Source organism: Mus musculus, chromosome 5, assembly GCF_000001635.26.
Source record: "Mus musculus strain C57BL/6J chromosome 5, GRCm38.p6 C57BL/6J".
Lineage (NCBI taxonomy): Eukaryota > Metazoa > Chordata > Mammalia > Rodentia > Muridae > Mus > Mus musculus.
The window spans coordinates 115,612,803-115,628,446 of NC_000071.6; the positions used below are offsets into that span (position 1 = coordinate 115,612,803).

Genomic DNA, 15,644 nt, shown 5'->3' on the forward strand with positions numbered 1-15,644 from the left:
CACTCTGGAGGTGCAGTCACCAGTAGTATGTTACCCACTGTGTGCAGACACTGTGTGTCTCCTTCTCTGCTAAAATCTCAGGCAAGAGGCCTTAGAAAACGGGAGATTTCCCCATTGTGTCCCTTAGTGTGTTAGATTCCAGGGGTGTGCAGCCTCAGTGGGAGAGGGTGGCAGAGGCAGGAGGCGTGTTTCCCAGGCACAGAGCCCTCACCTATCCTATTGGAGACTAAAGATTTTTTAGTGGAGGAAACACTAAGTGGAGGTTTAGAGTTCAGACCGAGGAACTTGTCTTTCCAAGAGAATGGAGCAAAAGAGTCTGGGAGCTGGAGGGCAGGTCCTGGGGCTCCTGCTGTGCTCTGGAGTCTGGGACTTGGTGATTAGTGAGTTTGTCTTACTAAGTCCAGGTGAGGGGCTCCTGGGGTGCGCAGGTGTTCTCTGCCTTTTTGCGCTTTTTCATGGTCAGAGTGAACAGAACCATCGTCTACCTCGATAGCTCGCTCAGTGGGAGCCCTCGCCGCATCCCCATGGGTCCCACTCTGCCTGCCCTGTTTAGGTGCTCTTCTTCTCTGAGTCCCTTGTGCCCACGGCAAGGAAGGCGCTGTGTGATCCCCTGGAGGAGGTCCGGGAGGCGGCAGCCAAGACCTTTGAGCAGCTGCACTCCACCATTGGCCACCAGGCTTTGGAGGACATTCTCCCGTTCCTACTGAAGCAGCTGGTGAGTGGGTCTCCCACACACCTACCAGTGTGGCCTTTACTGTCTGTGACAGTGAAGCACAGGGGGTTGGGGGTGGGGGAGGAGATGGCAAGGCAGCAGGAGTTGAACAGTAAGTAAATGTGGGAGACAGGGAGGGGAGTGGGAGAGGCATCCACAGCAGGGATGCAGTCGAAGTCATCCTTAGTCCTCCCCGTGCTCCTCTGCAGGACGACGAGGAGGTGTCGGAATTTGCCCTGGACGGTCTGAAGCAGGTTATGGCCGTTAAGAGCCGTGTGGTGCTGCCCTATCTGGTGCCCAAGGTACATCTCCACTTACAGCACACGCCCCATTCCCACACAGCACACACACCATTCCAGGGCCTCCTGTGCACGTACATTGTTGGGTCTGGCAAGGCGAATGCAGGGAGTTCAGTGCTCCCTTGGCTTTCAGGATGTGCTGGAGCAGGCCCTTGGGTCTGAGCCAGGGAGTGGGCTGCCTTGGTCATTTCTCCTAGACCCCAGTCTGGGCCTGGCACTGAGGTTAATTGTCATCAGGCTGATACTCTCTTTATTCCCCCAGCTGACAACACCACCCGTCAATACCCGGGTGCTGGCTTTCCTGTCCTCTGTGGCTGGCGATGCTCTGACCCGACACCTTGGCGTGATCCTCCCAGCTGTCATGTTAGCACTGAAGGAGAAGCTTGGGACTCCAGACGAGCAGCTGGTATGGGTACCACGGTTGCTCCTCTAGCTTTTCGCTGTCTCTTGCAGCCGCCCTTGCCAACTTGGAGACTTGAGTCCACGCTCAGTGCACACATGTCCCTGTGGTTTTCAGGAGATGGCCAACTGTCAGGCTGTGATCCTCTCAGTGGAGGATGACACTGGGCACCGGATCATCATCGAGGATCTGTTGGAAGCCACGCGCAGCCCTGAAGTGGGCATGAGGCAGGCGGCGGCCATCATCCTGAACATGTACTGCTCCCGCTCCAAGGCCGACTACAGCAGCCACCTTCGCAGCCTGGTCTCGGGCTTGATCCGCCTCTTCAATGACTCCAGCCCTGTGGTTCTGGAGGAGAGCTGGGACGCTCTCAATGCCATCACCAAGGTGAGGGCTGCTGACCAGAGCTGCCCCACGGTTGCCTGGTCTGTTCTCCTAGGTCCAGGCATCCGGTGGTGGGATGACAGGTTTGGGCCACCGTGGGGGGCCTAAGATTGCAGGTATTTGTAAACATGACTCAGAGGGAAGCTACTGCTGCCATTACTCGGCCTCAGTACTGGTGACTTGTGGCCGGCCTTTCTTGCCCTTTTTGCCCATGTCAGGGAGGAAGGGCTGGGCCTCACTGGTGCTTTCCCCAACCCTCACAGAAGCTGGACGCTGGTAACCAGCTGGCCCTGATCGAAGAACTCCACAAGGAAATCCGCTTCATAGGCAACGAATGCAAAGGGGAGCACGTGCCAGGCTTCTGTCTTCCAAAGAGGGTGAGTGGAGCCTGGGGCCCAGGATGCGGGCCCTCAGCTCCAGGCGTGCAGCTGCTGCCAGTGCATCTGGCCTGCTCATGTGCCGGAACTGGGGTACCTTCACAGTGTGCTGCTCTGTGGCGCCCCCCTGTGGACCGGGCTCACTGTGCCCTTGGTTTAAACTCTGATGCAGTCTCAGCCAGAGCCAGTGAGTGCTACAGAGGTGGCAGCTGTGCAAGTCTCCTGTCATCAGCTTGTTGGGCCCTTTGCCCTCCAGTCAGGTCACACCCTCTTGGCAGTGACTCTGGCCCAGCCTCGTCATGAACTCCGTGGAGTTGGAGAGGGGATGGCTGCTGGGAAGTGTGCTGGCCTGGGGTATTTGAGATGAGACTCTCCACTCTGCTTCTCCTGACAGGGAGTAACCTCCATCCTTCCAGTGCTGCGGGAAGGGGTCCTCACTGGCAGTCCTGAGCAGAAGGAAGAAGCAGCCAAGGGCTTGGGCTTGGTGATCCGCCTGACCTCAGCTGATGCCCTGAGGCCCTCTGTGGTCAGCATCACTGGCCCTCTGATTCGCATCCTTGGGGACCGGTTCAACTGGACTGTGAAGGCGGCTCTGCTGGAGACACTCAGCCTCTTGCTGGGCAAGGCGAGTGAGTTAGGAACTTTAGGATTCCATTTGGATCCTGGAGAACAAGTCTGTTTGCAGGAGACCAAATGCCATGTGCTGTGGAGGCAGAGAGAGGGGACTGGACCACAGACACGAAGCTGGCAAAGTGTCAAGTCCTGCTATAGCTCTGTGACCAGACCTTAGAGCCTTGCAGCCTGTGAGCCTGCTCCCTCACCCATGTGACTCCTAACTCTAGAGATCTGCTGTGGGTGCCTTGTCCTTGCAGATGAGCTGCAGCCTGGTATAGCCAGGGCCGTGAAGGGCTCCCTCTTATGGCACCTGCCGCTGCGACCACTTCCTCCTCTACTCACACTGAGGCAAAAGATGCTGTAAATCAGTGGTTCTCAACCTGGGGATTGAGACTCTGAGGGGGAAGGGGGTCACAGGGAGTGCATATCAGATACTTACGTTACTGTTTGTAACAGTAGCAAAATTACAGTTATGAAGTAGGGACAAAAACATTGTATGGTTGGGGCCTCTGTGACATGAGAAACTGTTGGAGGGTCGCAGCGTTAGGAAGGTTGAGAGCCACCGCTTTAGGTTGGGTGCAGCCAAACAGGTTTTCCCGTGTGTGCTTGGGTCTTCTCTGTTTGGAGCTGTCTGTTCCTGGTGTGTGAGCTTGGCCTGCTCATGGTGGGTGGGTTTGAGTCTTAGGTTCAAGGTCAGTATACAATGACCTTGATGTCTACCTACCGCAGTCTTGACTTGTGGGGTGGCGATTCTCCCACAGGTTGGGATTGCCCTGAAGCCCTTCCTGCCCCAGCTTCAGACCACCTTCACCAAAGCCCTACAGGACTCCAATCGGGGCGTCCGGCTGAAGGCGGCCGATGCTCTGGGGAAGCTCATTTCCATCCACGTCAAGGTGGACCCCCTCTTTACAGAGCTGCTCAACGGCATCCGCGCGGTGGAGGACCCGGGCATACGGTACGCTGCCGTGGCGGAGGCAATGTCCACAGGCCACGCCTGAGCAGGGGCAAGGAGCCTAGGGTTAAGGTGGTGTGTTTCTTCCGTAGAGACACCATGTTGCAGGCCCTGAGGTTTGTGATTCAGGGTGCAGGCTCCAAAGTGGATGCTGCCATTCGGAAAAACCTGGTCTCGCTCCTGCTGAGCATGCTGGGCCATGACGAGGTACGGCTGTCGGCCAGTGGCTGCACTGCGGACTCTGCTGCTTCCCGTCTTGGGTGGTTTTCCCCATGGTGTGTGGGTGACTGGATCAGCTGTCGGCTGGGTGGAGGTAGCCCTTAGACACTCTGGCTGTGAGGCTGGGAAGGCTTACTGATGCTGATTTCTGGGGTCTCAAACTGAGCAAGGTCTTAAGGCCACTGAGCCCTGGCCCCGGGGAATGAAGCAGCTGGGTCACCAGGCCTTCCCCAGTTGCTTCAGCGTCAGTCACTTGTCCTGTCTGTCTCCTGATGGAGCTGCGCAGAGCCCTTTTCTTCTCTAGCAGCTGCTGTAGAGGGCGAGATTGCCCGTGGCTGCCCTTTCACCAGGTTGCAGAGACCTGGGCCTCCTGGTTGTACCTGGCCCAGTAGGTCCTCCTCACTCGGGAAGCGTTTGCTCCGCCCCCATTGCTCTCCTTACTCTGGCAGGACTCTGGGCCAGTAAGGCTGCGGGAAGACATCTCCGTTTCCTTCCACAGACAGCCCTCTGGTGTGGCAGCCTTTTGCGTGTGTGGGGTGCGGGGTGCAGGAGTGTTCACCTCGGGAGGTTTATGTGGAGGGGGAGAGGGGCGCGAGACAGGGTTTCTCTGTGTGACCCTGGCTCTCTTAGAACTCACTTTGTAGACCAGGTTTGAACTCACAGAGATCCTCCTGCCTCTGCCTCCACAGTGCTGGGATTAAGGTGTGCACCACAATCCAGCTCAGTAAATTCTCCTTAATTGCATCTCTACCTTACTTTCTTTTGAGGCAGGGTCTCTTGCTGAGCATAGAGTTCCCCCTTTTAGGCCAGTGAGTCCCTTATGGATACCTGGCTTTTTATGAGGGAATTGGGTGTCTGAACTCAGATCTTTAAGCTTGCATGGCAAGCATTTCACCCACTGGGCAAGCTTTGGGTTTTTTGCTACAAGGTTTTCTGGGTAGCCCAGGCTGTCTCCAGCGGTGATTTTCTTGCCTTAGTCTTCCTGATGCTAGTGCTGCAGGTCTGAGCTAAGCCATCATGTGGCATCAAATTCCTGGCACACCGATGGCAGGTACTGGATTGCTGCACCCCTGGCCCTCTAGACCTGCTTCAGGTCCTTAGTGGCCTGAAGCCCCTAAGTCTTCGGCTACAGCCCTGCCTCCCTCTTGGTTGCCAGTATGCCTTGTTGTCGTGGTCACAGTCTCTCTCTAGAGCTTTTACAGGACCATGCACATAGTACAGCAAAGGTGTGTATTAGGCAAACTTGCATTTTCCACAGCAGAACTTAAAATAGCTCATCTGGAGAGAGGGTGTCCAAGCTAGTTCTCAGTGTGCTTGGTGCTTAAAGCCCCGAGTTGTGAACAGCCATTCTCAGCTTGAAGATGGCAGTCAAGAGTCAGCTTGACTTTAGCTTCCTAGTCCTCTTGTCTGCCCTTGTTTGGTAGGTTGGTCAGGGTTTCTATGGCTGTGATGAAGACCATGACCAAAGCAAGCTGGGGAGGAAAGGGTTTATTTGACTTCCACGTCATAGTCTATCGTGGAAGGAAGTCAGGACAGGAACTCACATAGGGCAGGAACCTGGATGCAGGCACTGATGCAGAGGCCATGGAGGGGTGCTGCTTACTGGCTTGCTCCCCATGGCTTGCTCAGACTGCTTCCTTAGAGAACCCAGGACCACCAGCCCAGGGATGGCCCCGCCCACAATGGGCAAGACCCATCCCTGTAGATCATTAGTTCAGAAAATGCCCTACAGCTGGGTTTTACAAAGGCATTTTTCTCCTTGCTGTTCTGTCCTCTCAGGAGACTTTAGTGTGTGTCAAGTTGACCAAAACTAGCCAGCCCATGTGGTTTGGAGGGACAAGGTCAAAGAGGGACTCAAAACAAAACAGCATGTCCTTAGTATCCCTTCTCTAAGCTGGCATGGGGCAAGCAAGGGGCCTCTGTGCCTCCTGCCTTGGTGTTGACAGCCCTCACCCTAGGGCACTGTGGATGTGGCTCGGTGGAAGAGCACTTGCTCTTTACGAGGGTCAATTACGGCTGCCGACCCTGGCACTGCCCCTCCCTCCATAAGAAGTGTGTGAGCGGCAGGACGACACTCCTCTCCACTCCAGGGGCTTCAGCTTGACTGTCTAGAGGCACTGACAGAACGGAGAGCAGCAAGTCCCTAGACACGGGGCTTGTAGGCAGGAAGAGTTGAGTGCCATCACTGTGGCTGTCTTGAAGGCAGTGTGAGAATGTGGCTCTCCTTTTTTTCCCCCCCGGGGTGGGGGGTCTGTCTGTGCTCTTGTGTCCGATGCACTGTGGGTGGTGATGGAGATGTTAAATGGGCAGCATCCAGTCTGGAGCAGCAAGGTGCCGTGTAACGTGCTCGCGGTACTGCTGCTGCTGCGACGGTGGCTGCCATCCACACAGTGCAGTGTGTCGTTTTTAACTCCCCAGCACGTAGCAGTTGTAGTGAATTGGAGGTCCTGGTCAGGTGCTGGGAGTGTGGGCGCCTAGAGTTCCCGGGTTGCTGGTGATGTTGGCCACACTCCGTCACTCCCCTCTGCCCTGTCAGGACAACACTCGGATCTCCACAGCTGGGTGCCTTGGGGAACTGTGTGCCTTTCTGACTGACGAAGAGCTCAACACTGTCCTTCAGCAGTGCCTGCTAGGTAGGTCGCTGCAAGGCCTGGGGAGAAGCCTGGACACGTGTTCCCCTCCTCCCTAAACGGTCTCGGAGCCCCTGGACTACCCTTGCCTTTAGCATCCAGCTGCTACCACAGACTGGCTCTCCAGTGCTCCGTAGCCCTGACTGTTGCTGGTCTTAGAACAGAGCTGCACCCTGGGCTCAGTGGGAGGTGTGCCCTTGCTGGGAGGGTGGGGGTGAGTGTGCTGGGTGCAAGTTCACCCAGCTGTGTGCCTCTGCTCAGCTGACGTATCTGGCATTGACTGGATGGTTCGGCACGGCCGGAGCTTGGCGCTGTCCGTGGCTGTGAATGTGGCTCCCAGCAGACTGTGTGCAGGCAGATACAGCAATGAGGTTCAGGACATGATCCTCAGCAACGCCGTGGCAGACAGGGTAAGGCTCAGTTCTGTCCCCCCCTCCCCCCACAGCCATTCCTGTGTGGAGGGGCGTGTCCAGCCAGGTGCTCAGTTCTGGGTCCTGCAGGCGGCTAACTTGTCAGGTGCTGATGAGTGTTGCCTTCACGCCCCAGTTTAACCATGTAAACAGAGGCTTGGGTTAGAGGAGCTCCGCCCTCTCTCCGACCCTTGTTGCTGGGGCATGGCACGTGTCTCAGTGAGCGCTGCGGGTGTGGCCATGGGGGATAGGGTGGGTGATGGGGGCCTGCGCGTCCTGGTTCTGCTGCTCCACGGCAGGAGTGACGTGGCTCTGTCCTGGGAGCTCTGGCTGTTCTCCACAGATCCCCATCGCCATGAGTGGGATTCGAGGCATGGGCTTCCTCATGAAGTATCACATCGAGACAGGAAGCGGGCAGCTGCCCCCCAGGCTCTCCAGCCTTCTCATCAAGGTGAGTGAGGGTGAGAGGCTGTTGGGGAGGTGGAGCGGCGTGGAGACCACTCGTGATGAGGCCCCAGGACCAGAACTCATGGGTTTAAACACTTGTTTGGTTTTGTAGCAATAAGCGAGCAGGAGATCAGTGGTCGGGCCACTCATAAGTTGTTCTCTCCCACTGCGTGTCCTGAGGGTCCAGTCAGACTGGCAGGTTTGGCAGCGGTTGCTTCTACCAGCTGAGCACCTCACTGCTTCCCAGGCCAGCATCTCTTAGCTGGTCCAATCTATGGATGTAAGGAGGCCTGCCTCTGCCTCCTGGCCCTGGGATTGAAGGGGCATGCCTCCATGCCTGGGGATTGAGTTGAACTCTGATAATCTCCTCCCCTGTCTTGCTCGCTTAGCTGGCCAGGCACTTGCCAGTGTGCCTGTTGTAATCCCAGTACTTGGGAGGCAGAAGCAGGAGAACTGAGTTTATGGCTCTCCTGGGCTACAGAGTGAGTTAAGGGAAAGGAGCAGGTGGGAGAGCCAGGTAATCAGTCGGACACGACAGCAGGGTCTCCCTTCTGACAGCCCCTTCTCAGATATTGTGGCGCACAGGCTCAGAGCCAAGCTCAAAACTCTGCCTCTGTGACCTGCTCCTAGGCAGCTCCTGTGCTGCTCTGCGGACATCACCGAATAACGAATTCCCTGACGATGCCCGTCCCACTCTGAGAGTTCAGAAAGGGTCTGGTTAGCTGGATGCTGTGACCACTCACAGCACTTGGGAAGCAGGGGCAGGTGGATTTCTGAGTTCAAGGCCAGCCTGGTCTACAGAGTGAGTTTCAGGACAGCCAGGGCCACACAGAGAAACCCTGTCTCGGGAAAAAAAAAAAAAAAAAGGAGTGAAGACAATGAAGGCAGGCGAGCTCCCTGAGGCTGCTGGACACAGGCCTGGAGTAGGTAGGGTTGAGGGGCCAGGAGAAACCACCTGAGAGAGGATGCAGGGATGAGCGCATCCCAGGCAGTGTGAGCAGCAGCAACCAAGGCCCGAGCACAAAGGATCGTGGCCTGCACAAGGCAGCAGAAACCTCCTGTGGGCCAGGAGCTGTGAGCCAAGGGGCTAGCAACACCATATGAGACAGGGAAGAGACATCTTGTCACCTGTCCAGGGAGGGACCTTGTTACTTTGAAGGAGGAAGCAGGGCGCAGTGTCCGTGTGAAGGAGAGCGGCCTCTCTGGAAATTGGGGTGCTCATGTGACCATGGACCTCTGCACCCCTCTCCCAGTGTCTGCAGAACCCATGTAGTGACATCAGGCTGGTGGCCGAGAAGATGATCTGGTGGGCAAACAAGGAGCCCCGGCCCCCCCTGGAGCCACAGACCATCAAGCCCATCCTGAAGGCTCTTCTCGATAACACCAAGGACAAGAACACTGTCGTGCGGGCCTACAGCGACCAGGCCATCGTGAACCTGCTCAAGATGAGGCGGGGCGAGGAGCTGCTCCAGGTGGGAGACTCGGGTGCCTGGAGCACCGAGCCTTTGTTCTTCAGACTTGTTTGAGCAGCAGATGAAGTACAGGACAGGAACCCAGGTGGTGCCGCCCTATGTGAGCCCCACACCATGCCGTCAGTCCTTCCCTGCCAGCCTGTGTCCCCTAGCTTAGGGAAGGCATGAGGAGAGGTTTTCTGAGTTGTGTCTGATCCATCCCAAGCCCGGATGCTGCCAGATTCCACCCCGGTGGCACTCGGGCTCAGCCTGGCCTCTGTCCTGAAGCTGGGCCCTGACTATTGCCTCTGGTCCTCTCTCCACAGTCCCTCTCCAAGATCCTGGACGTGGCCAGCCTGGAGGCTCTGAATGAATGCAGCCGGAGGTCGCTGAGGAAGCTGGCCTGCCAGGCAGACTCGGTGGAGCAGGTGGACGACACCATCCTGACGTGACAGGCTGGTCCCGCCAGCCGCAGCCACGCTGCCCCTCGTCTGTGTTCACACTGTTTTCATTTTTGAAAATACTTTTATTCCAAGGGGGAGCTCAGGAGATGGCATTCCCAGAAAGTATTTTAGTACATCAAGCGACCAGAGCCAAAGCCTTAAATCCAACCCACACACAACTGAAGATCGCCTCCTCCCTCTCTTGCCCTTATCTCCAGAGAAGAGAAAGAGAAGCGTGCACACCACCCTCAGCGAGCGGCAGCAAGGGGAGCCCGACTCGGCTCAGCCCGGATGGACGAACTCGGGCCCTCCTTTACTTGGGAGGCCTGTGTCTGAGGGCATTGAGCGGGGCATCAGTGCTGCCTGATGCTGCGCCTGGCTTTCTGGGCGGCCTGACTCTACCTGGCTTGTCTGGAGAAGAGGCTGCCCAGTCCTCCTCCTCCTCAGCTCCGGGGCTTGGGGTACAGGCCATTCGAAGGAGGTTTAATAAAGGCTTTGATTTCATCTTGAAAGAAGCAGGAGTTTGTCATTTTTTGAGACAAGGTCTCTGACTATATAGCCAGGCTGGCCTTGAACTCAGAGATCCGCCTGCCTTTGTCCCCCAGTGCTGGGTGTACAACCCTGCCCCAGATTTTTATAATTCTTGAACATCTATCAGACATGAAGCTTCCTGCAGGAAAAATAAGGATGTTTGTGCTCTTGTTGAAGTAAGAGCCTGCTCTGTTTCCCTGCCCCGTCCCGCCCTGCTTGGCCCCGCCCCCAGAGCTTCGCTGACTTCTGTCCTGGCTCAGTGCAGTCAGGCCTGAGGTCTCCCTCAGTGGGGAAACCAGGGGCTGAGTGATGTTCTTCCCAGCTCTGTCCTGTGGGAAGGTGATCAGGCTCTAGAGACATCCGTCCCCTCTGGAGCAGTGTTCCTGTGACCCAGGGATGTGCGGAAGGGAACCAGGTCTGTAGCTCAGCATCCGCCTGCTTATGAACAACTTCCTCCTAATTCCTAGAAGGCTCATGACACACCCCGTAGTGATGCGAAGTTCTCTGGTCCCAGTGAAATAAACCATCAAATTTACTGATCAATTGCTGGGCTTGGTGGCCTACGCCTTTCATCTTAGCACTCAGAAGGCAGAGGCAGGTGTCTGTCTGAGTTCTAGACTAGCCTGGGACTCTGTCTCAAAATGGGGAAAAAAAATTACTGGCTAGAGCTGTAAAAGAAAAGGGGGGTGGGGGATGGGGGGCAGTGTAGCCAGATGTGACATAGGTCTGTAATCCTAGCATTTAGGAGGTAGGAGAGCTGGGCCTGGGGAGGCATTTCCTTTGTTACATAGTTAAAGCTAGCCTAGCTACATCAGACCCTGTCTCAGAAAACAAAAACTAAAGACCAGTCTCACTAATAGTATAGTGGAAGTGGGCTTTTGACTGAGGGATGTGTAAGGCAAGGTGACCTCTAAGACGTGTCTGATGGAATCCTTACTCCCCAGCTTCCTATGTCACCAGCAGACCCGGTGTCATCTGGCTGAGGGTAACTGTAGACTCCTAGGGCCGGAGGGGACCTTGGTAGGTCAGCCAAGTCAGTCCCCAGAGCAGAGCAGCCAATGCTTTCAGCTTTTGGTGGCCATGGCAACTGGGATACAGAGGGTCACCAGTGTCCCCTCAGCTGCCCAGGGCATTTGGCTGCGTTATGTGGGTACCTCTTGCAGGCAGCAGGTTGTCCTCTCTGTTCCCTCTGCCAGCTTGGGTTCCATCCACCCCAGATTCTCAGCCCCAGCCCGGCGAGCGGAGGGCGGAGGACACCCAGGAAGCAAAAGCTGAGGGAAAAACAGCTTCCAGTTCCAGCCCCCGGAGGAGGAGCAGACGAGAGCTGAATAGACACTAGCCAAGGCTCTTGGAACACCCTGCATTGTATTCTGGGCTGGAGGGTGGGTGCTGCCCCTCAGAAGTCCAATGGCTAAGGACACAACACAACACAAAACACAACCTTTTGGGGTGGGCCAAAAGGACCAGTCCAGAGGCACAGCAACCCTGGAAGAAGTGGAGTTTGGATCCACAGGAGTAAAGGATGTTTGTCCTGGTTGCTGGCTGCTGCTTAGCCTTCAACAGGGCTTCAGCGCCCCCAGTTCCTCTTTCTACAAATGAGGAACTTGGAATAACTCAGAATAGACTCTCCTCCACACCGCTTTAGGTACTAGCATTCAACATTAAATTGAAGCATCCTGTCAACAAGAATCTCTCATGACTATTTGGGGGTTTTTTGTTGTTGTTGTTGTTTGTTTTGTTTTTTGGGTTTTTTTGGGGGGGTTTTTTGGGGGGGGGTTGTTTTTTGTTTTTTTTTTGGTTTTTCGAGACAGGGTTTCTCTGTATAGACCTGGCTGTCCTGGAACTCACTTTGTAGACCAGGGTGGCCTCAAACTCAGAAATCCGCCTGCCTCTGCCTCCCGAGTGACTATTTGTTTTTAAATTACATTTTTTTAATTTATTTGTGTATGTGTGTTTTGCCCTAACATATGTCTACTACATGCATTCCTGATGCCCCTGGAACTGGAATTGTGGACGGCTGGGAGCTGCTATGTGGGTGCTGAGAAGCAAACCAGGTTTCTCTGGAAGAGCACCCAGCGCTCTGAGCCATCTCTCCAGCCCCTTGTAACTGTTTGCCAGAGGAGGGAATCGAGGTGTGGCGGCCATGAATCTATAAGGCTAAGAAAGAGTGCTGCCCTCTCCCCTTGAAGTGGCCTAGGCTTCAGAGCAGCGCTTCCAACCCTTTCCTGTTGTGGAGCTCACAGGAGGGTCCTGGGTAAACGCATAAGCCAGCTACAGATGACAGGCCCAAAGTTCCACCCACCCCAGGTCTTGCCTAGTTCCACAGGGGCAGGCTAGCAATTCCTCACCTCATTTGCTGGATACTAGCTAGGAAAACCTGTAGAGAGTCAGGGTCCCCAAATCAATGACAAGAGGTAACTGTCTAAACTGAGTGTTCAACTTCACCGGAGCCAGTGTCAAGCTGTGACCAGGACGGTATGGTGGGGCTGAGCCACTCCTTTTTTTTTTTTTTTCTCAAGACACGGTTTCTCTGTATAGCCCTGGCTGTCCTGGAACTCACTCTGTAGACCAGACTGGCCTCGAACTCAGAAATCTGCCTGCCTCTGCCTCCCAAGTGCTGGGATTAAAGGCGTGCCACTGCCTGGGGAGCCACTCCTGAGAACCGGCTTTGCAAGGAAATTCTCTGGGGCTCATGAGCGGCCCAGGAAGCACAGGCTCTGCAGAAATTCAGACTTGAGTTTTGGAGTTGTTTTCCTGATGGATTTTAAAACAAGGTGGGTATCTGGAGACGCGTGAGTGTGTGTTACTGCTGCTGTTTGAGATGGGGTCTCTGTGTCCTGACCTCACTCTGTAGACCAGCCTGGTCTTGAACTCAGATATCTGCTTGCCTTTGCCTCCTGAGTGGGATTCAAGGAGTGCACCGCTGCCACGCCTGGTCAGGGGTGTTCTAAGTATAGTTCTGTCTGGCTGTATTAAATTACACCAAGTCTCTAAAACAGAGCAGTAAATTGTAACATAGTAGTTTATATCCCCAAACTCAGGAGGCTGGGGCAGGAGAAATGTTGTGTATTCAAGGTCAGACTGAACTACAAAGTAAGACTACATCTAATCTATCCATCCATCTATCTATCTATCTATCTATCTATCTATCTATCTATCTATCTATCTATCTATCTATCTATCAATCATCTATCTATCTATCATCTATTTATCTATCATCTATTTATCTATCATCTATCTATCTATCTTATTTATCTATCATCTATCTATCTATCTATCATCTATCTATCTATCTATCTATCATCTATCTATCTATCTATCTATCATCTATTTATCTATCTATCGAGTTTTTTGAGACAGGGTTTCTCTGTGTAGTTCTGACTGTCACTCTGTAGTCCTAGATGGGCCTTGAACTTAAAAAGAGATGCACCTGTCTCTGATATTTAAAACAAAACCAAGCCAAAAAGAAAGAGAGAGAGAGAGCACGCAAAATGGGATTTTATTTTTGTTTTGTATATGTATTTTTCTATATGCAGGTGACATGTGTGTGTGTGTGTGTGTGTGTGTGTGTGTGTATACAGACACATGTGTCTTCCTAGATTGCGTTCCATGCTATTTTTTGAGCCAGGGTCCTGTCACTGAGCCTGGAGTTCTTTGATTCCGAGGGACTGGCCTGGCAACGGGCTCCAGGGAGTCTCCAGTCTCCACTTCCCCAGCCCTGGGGTTGCAGCCACAAGCTGCCACACCTGGGGGCCCTTCTGCTCTGGTGACGGACACTTTCTCAAACTCCCAAGCCTTACCTTTCTGCAGTGCCAGAGGAAGATGAGCCTAGCCACCCCAGGCCTGGGGACCAGTCTGTGTGGACTAGCACCAGGGCCTTATCTAAAGGACTAGTTTTAAGGTACGCTGAAGAAAATGCCTTACTGTTCCATGTTCCATGCACAGGACACACTAGGGGCTTTGCAGTTAGATTCAAACTCTCCCTGCCCTGCTTGTGATCCAGCTCTGTAATGGGCGTGGACACCACAGGCTTGTCATCTGCATTGGATGATAACGGTGTACCCTGCATAAGGCGAGGTGCTCCCTATATGGACAGTGTGAGTGAGAGACTTAAGGGAAAGGGCCAGCATGGTGGTTTAAATGAGAATGGACCCATAGGCTTATAGATTTGAATATTTGGTCACCAAATGAGTGGCGAGTGGCGGTATTTGAAAGAATTAGGAGGTGTGGCCTTGCTGGGGAGAAAGTGTGTCACTGGGGGTGAGTTTTAAGGTTTCAAGGACCCAAGCCAGGCCTAGCGTCTTTTCTCCCACCGATCTGGATATAGAACTCTCAGCTCTTCCAGCAACCATATCTGCCTTTGTTCTACCACACTCTCCACCAAGGTAGACTAAACCTCTGAAGTTGTGAGCCAGCCCCAATGAAATGCTTTCTCTTCTAAGAGCTGCCTTGGTCATGTGTCTCTCTCCCCAGCAGCCGAACCCTGACAAAGCCAGCAGTCACCGTGGAAGGTGGAACACAGATGGGCACGACGCTCTTGCAGATGCGCCTTCCAGTTTTTTGACCCTGTGGTTTGAAGGGCTGCTTCCTTAAGATCTGGAAGTCAGGCTTCTGAAGGTGATGGCTGCCTTTGCCAGGACAGGGCAGGAAGGGACTGGCCATCAGTCAGTCCCCACGGCACAGAGTTCTGTCCTTAGGAAGGGTAGAGCCGAGGTGTTAGCATGTGGACTAGGCTCTGCCCCACAGTCTCTCTCTCTCTCTCTCTCTCTCTCTCTCTCTCTCTCTCTCTCTCTTGCCTTCTTGCCCCTGCTCCCCGTCTCATCCCATTCCCTTCCCCCTGTCACCATATGCTCATGGCTGACCTCTACTCTACTACTCTCTCTCTCTCTCTCTCTGCCTTTCTCTGTCTCTACTGTCCTCTCAACTCCCCTCCCCATGCCCTGAATAAACTCTATTCTATACTATACCATCATGTGGCTAATCCTTCAGGAGGAAGGGATGCCTCAGTATGGGCCAGCAGAGGCACCCCTCTTCCCCCACACCTTACCACACCACAACACGAGGGGCACATGGGAAGGGGGCCTCTAAGGTCCTTCAGACAGCCAGGAGGATCGTGGGGGAAGAAGCCTGTGTTTCTTTAGTCACCAATAAAAGTCTATTCAATAAAAATAATCCTGGCCAGGCATGGTGGCACACGCCTTTAATCCTAGCACTCGGGAGATAGAGGCAGGTAGATTTCTGAGTTTGAGGCCAGCCTGGTCTACAAAGTGAGTTCCAGGACAGCTAGGGCCACACAGAGAAACCCTGTGCACTTCCAGAGGTCCAGAGTTCAACTCCCAGCAACCACATGGTGGCTCACAACCATCTGTAATGAGATCTGACGCCCTTTTCTGGTGTCTGAAGATGGTGACAGTGTACTCACATAAAATAAATAAATCTTTTTTAAAAACCATATAAGATGATGATGATGATGATAAACTAGGAAGCCCGATGATAATAGCTCAGCTGGTGGAGCGCCTGCCCAGCGTGCACACAGCCCCTGGATCACTCGGTAGAGCCACACAGAGGCTTGGTGTGGTTTTTATGTTCACTTCCACATTTTTGCATGACCACAGCCCTCAGATTTACCCAGATACCGCAGGTCCCCGTGCTGACCTAACCCCAGCACTGCAGACTTCAGGGTGCTACCCTTCCCCAAGCCCTCAGGGGCCCCCTCTTCTCTACCCTGCAGCCTCACATCCCATCCCTCCTTCTGGACCTCTGAGGAACCCTGG

At 54.2% G+C, this 15,644-nt stretch overlaps 1 protein-coding gene across 1 annotated transcript in view; it reads left to right on the plus strand.

The window, feature by feature from the left end:
* Gcn1 (GCN1 activator of EIF2AK4) overlaps nt 1-9,852 on the plus strand; it is a 57,538-nt gene extending 47,686 nt beyond the window's left edge. The window contains exons 46-58 of the mRNA NM_172719.2: nt 554-715; nt 922-1,014; nt 1,274-1,417; nt 1,529-1,798; nt 2,059-2,172; nt 2,567-2,797; nt 3,549-3,742; nt 3,832-3,946; nt 6,495-6,591; nt 6,850-6,998; nt 7,342-7,449; nt 8,699-8,917; nt 9,223-9,852. Of these exons, the coding sequence (NP_766307.2) occupies nt 554-715; nt 922-1,014; nt 1,274-1,417; nt 1,529-1,798; nt 2,059-2,172; nt 2,567-2,797; nt 3,549-3,742; nt 3,832-3,946; nt 6,495-6,591; nt 6,850-6,998; nt 7,342-7,449; nt 8,699-8,917; nt 9,223-9,348 (2,022 nt within the window). The 3' untranslated portion in view covers nt 9,349-9,852. The remainder of the gene's footprint in view (nt 1-553; nt 716-921; nt 1,015-1,273; nt 1,418-1,528; nt 1,799-2,058; nt 2,173-2,566; nt 2,798-3,548; nt 3,743-3,831; nt 3,947-6,494; nt 6,592-6,849; nt 6,999-7,341; nt 7,450-8,698; nt 8,918-9,222) is intronic.
* Nucleotides 9,853-15,644: the final 5,792 nt, after the last annotated feature.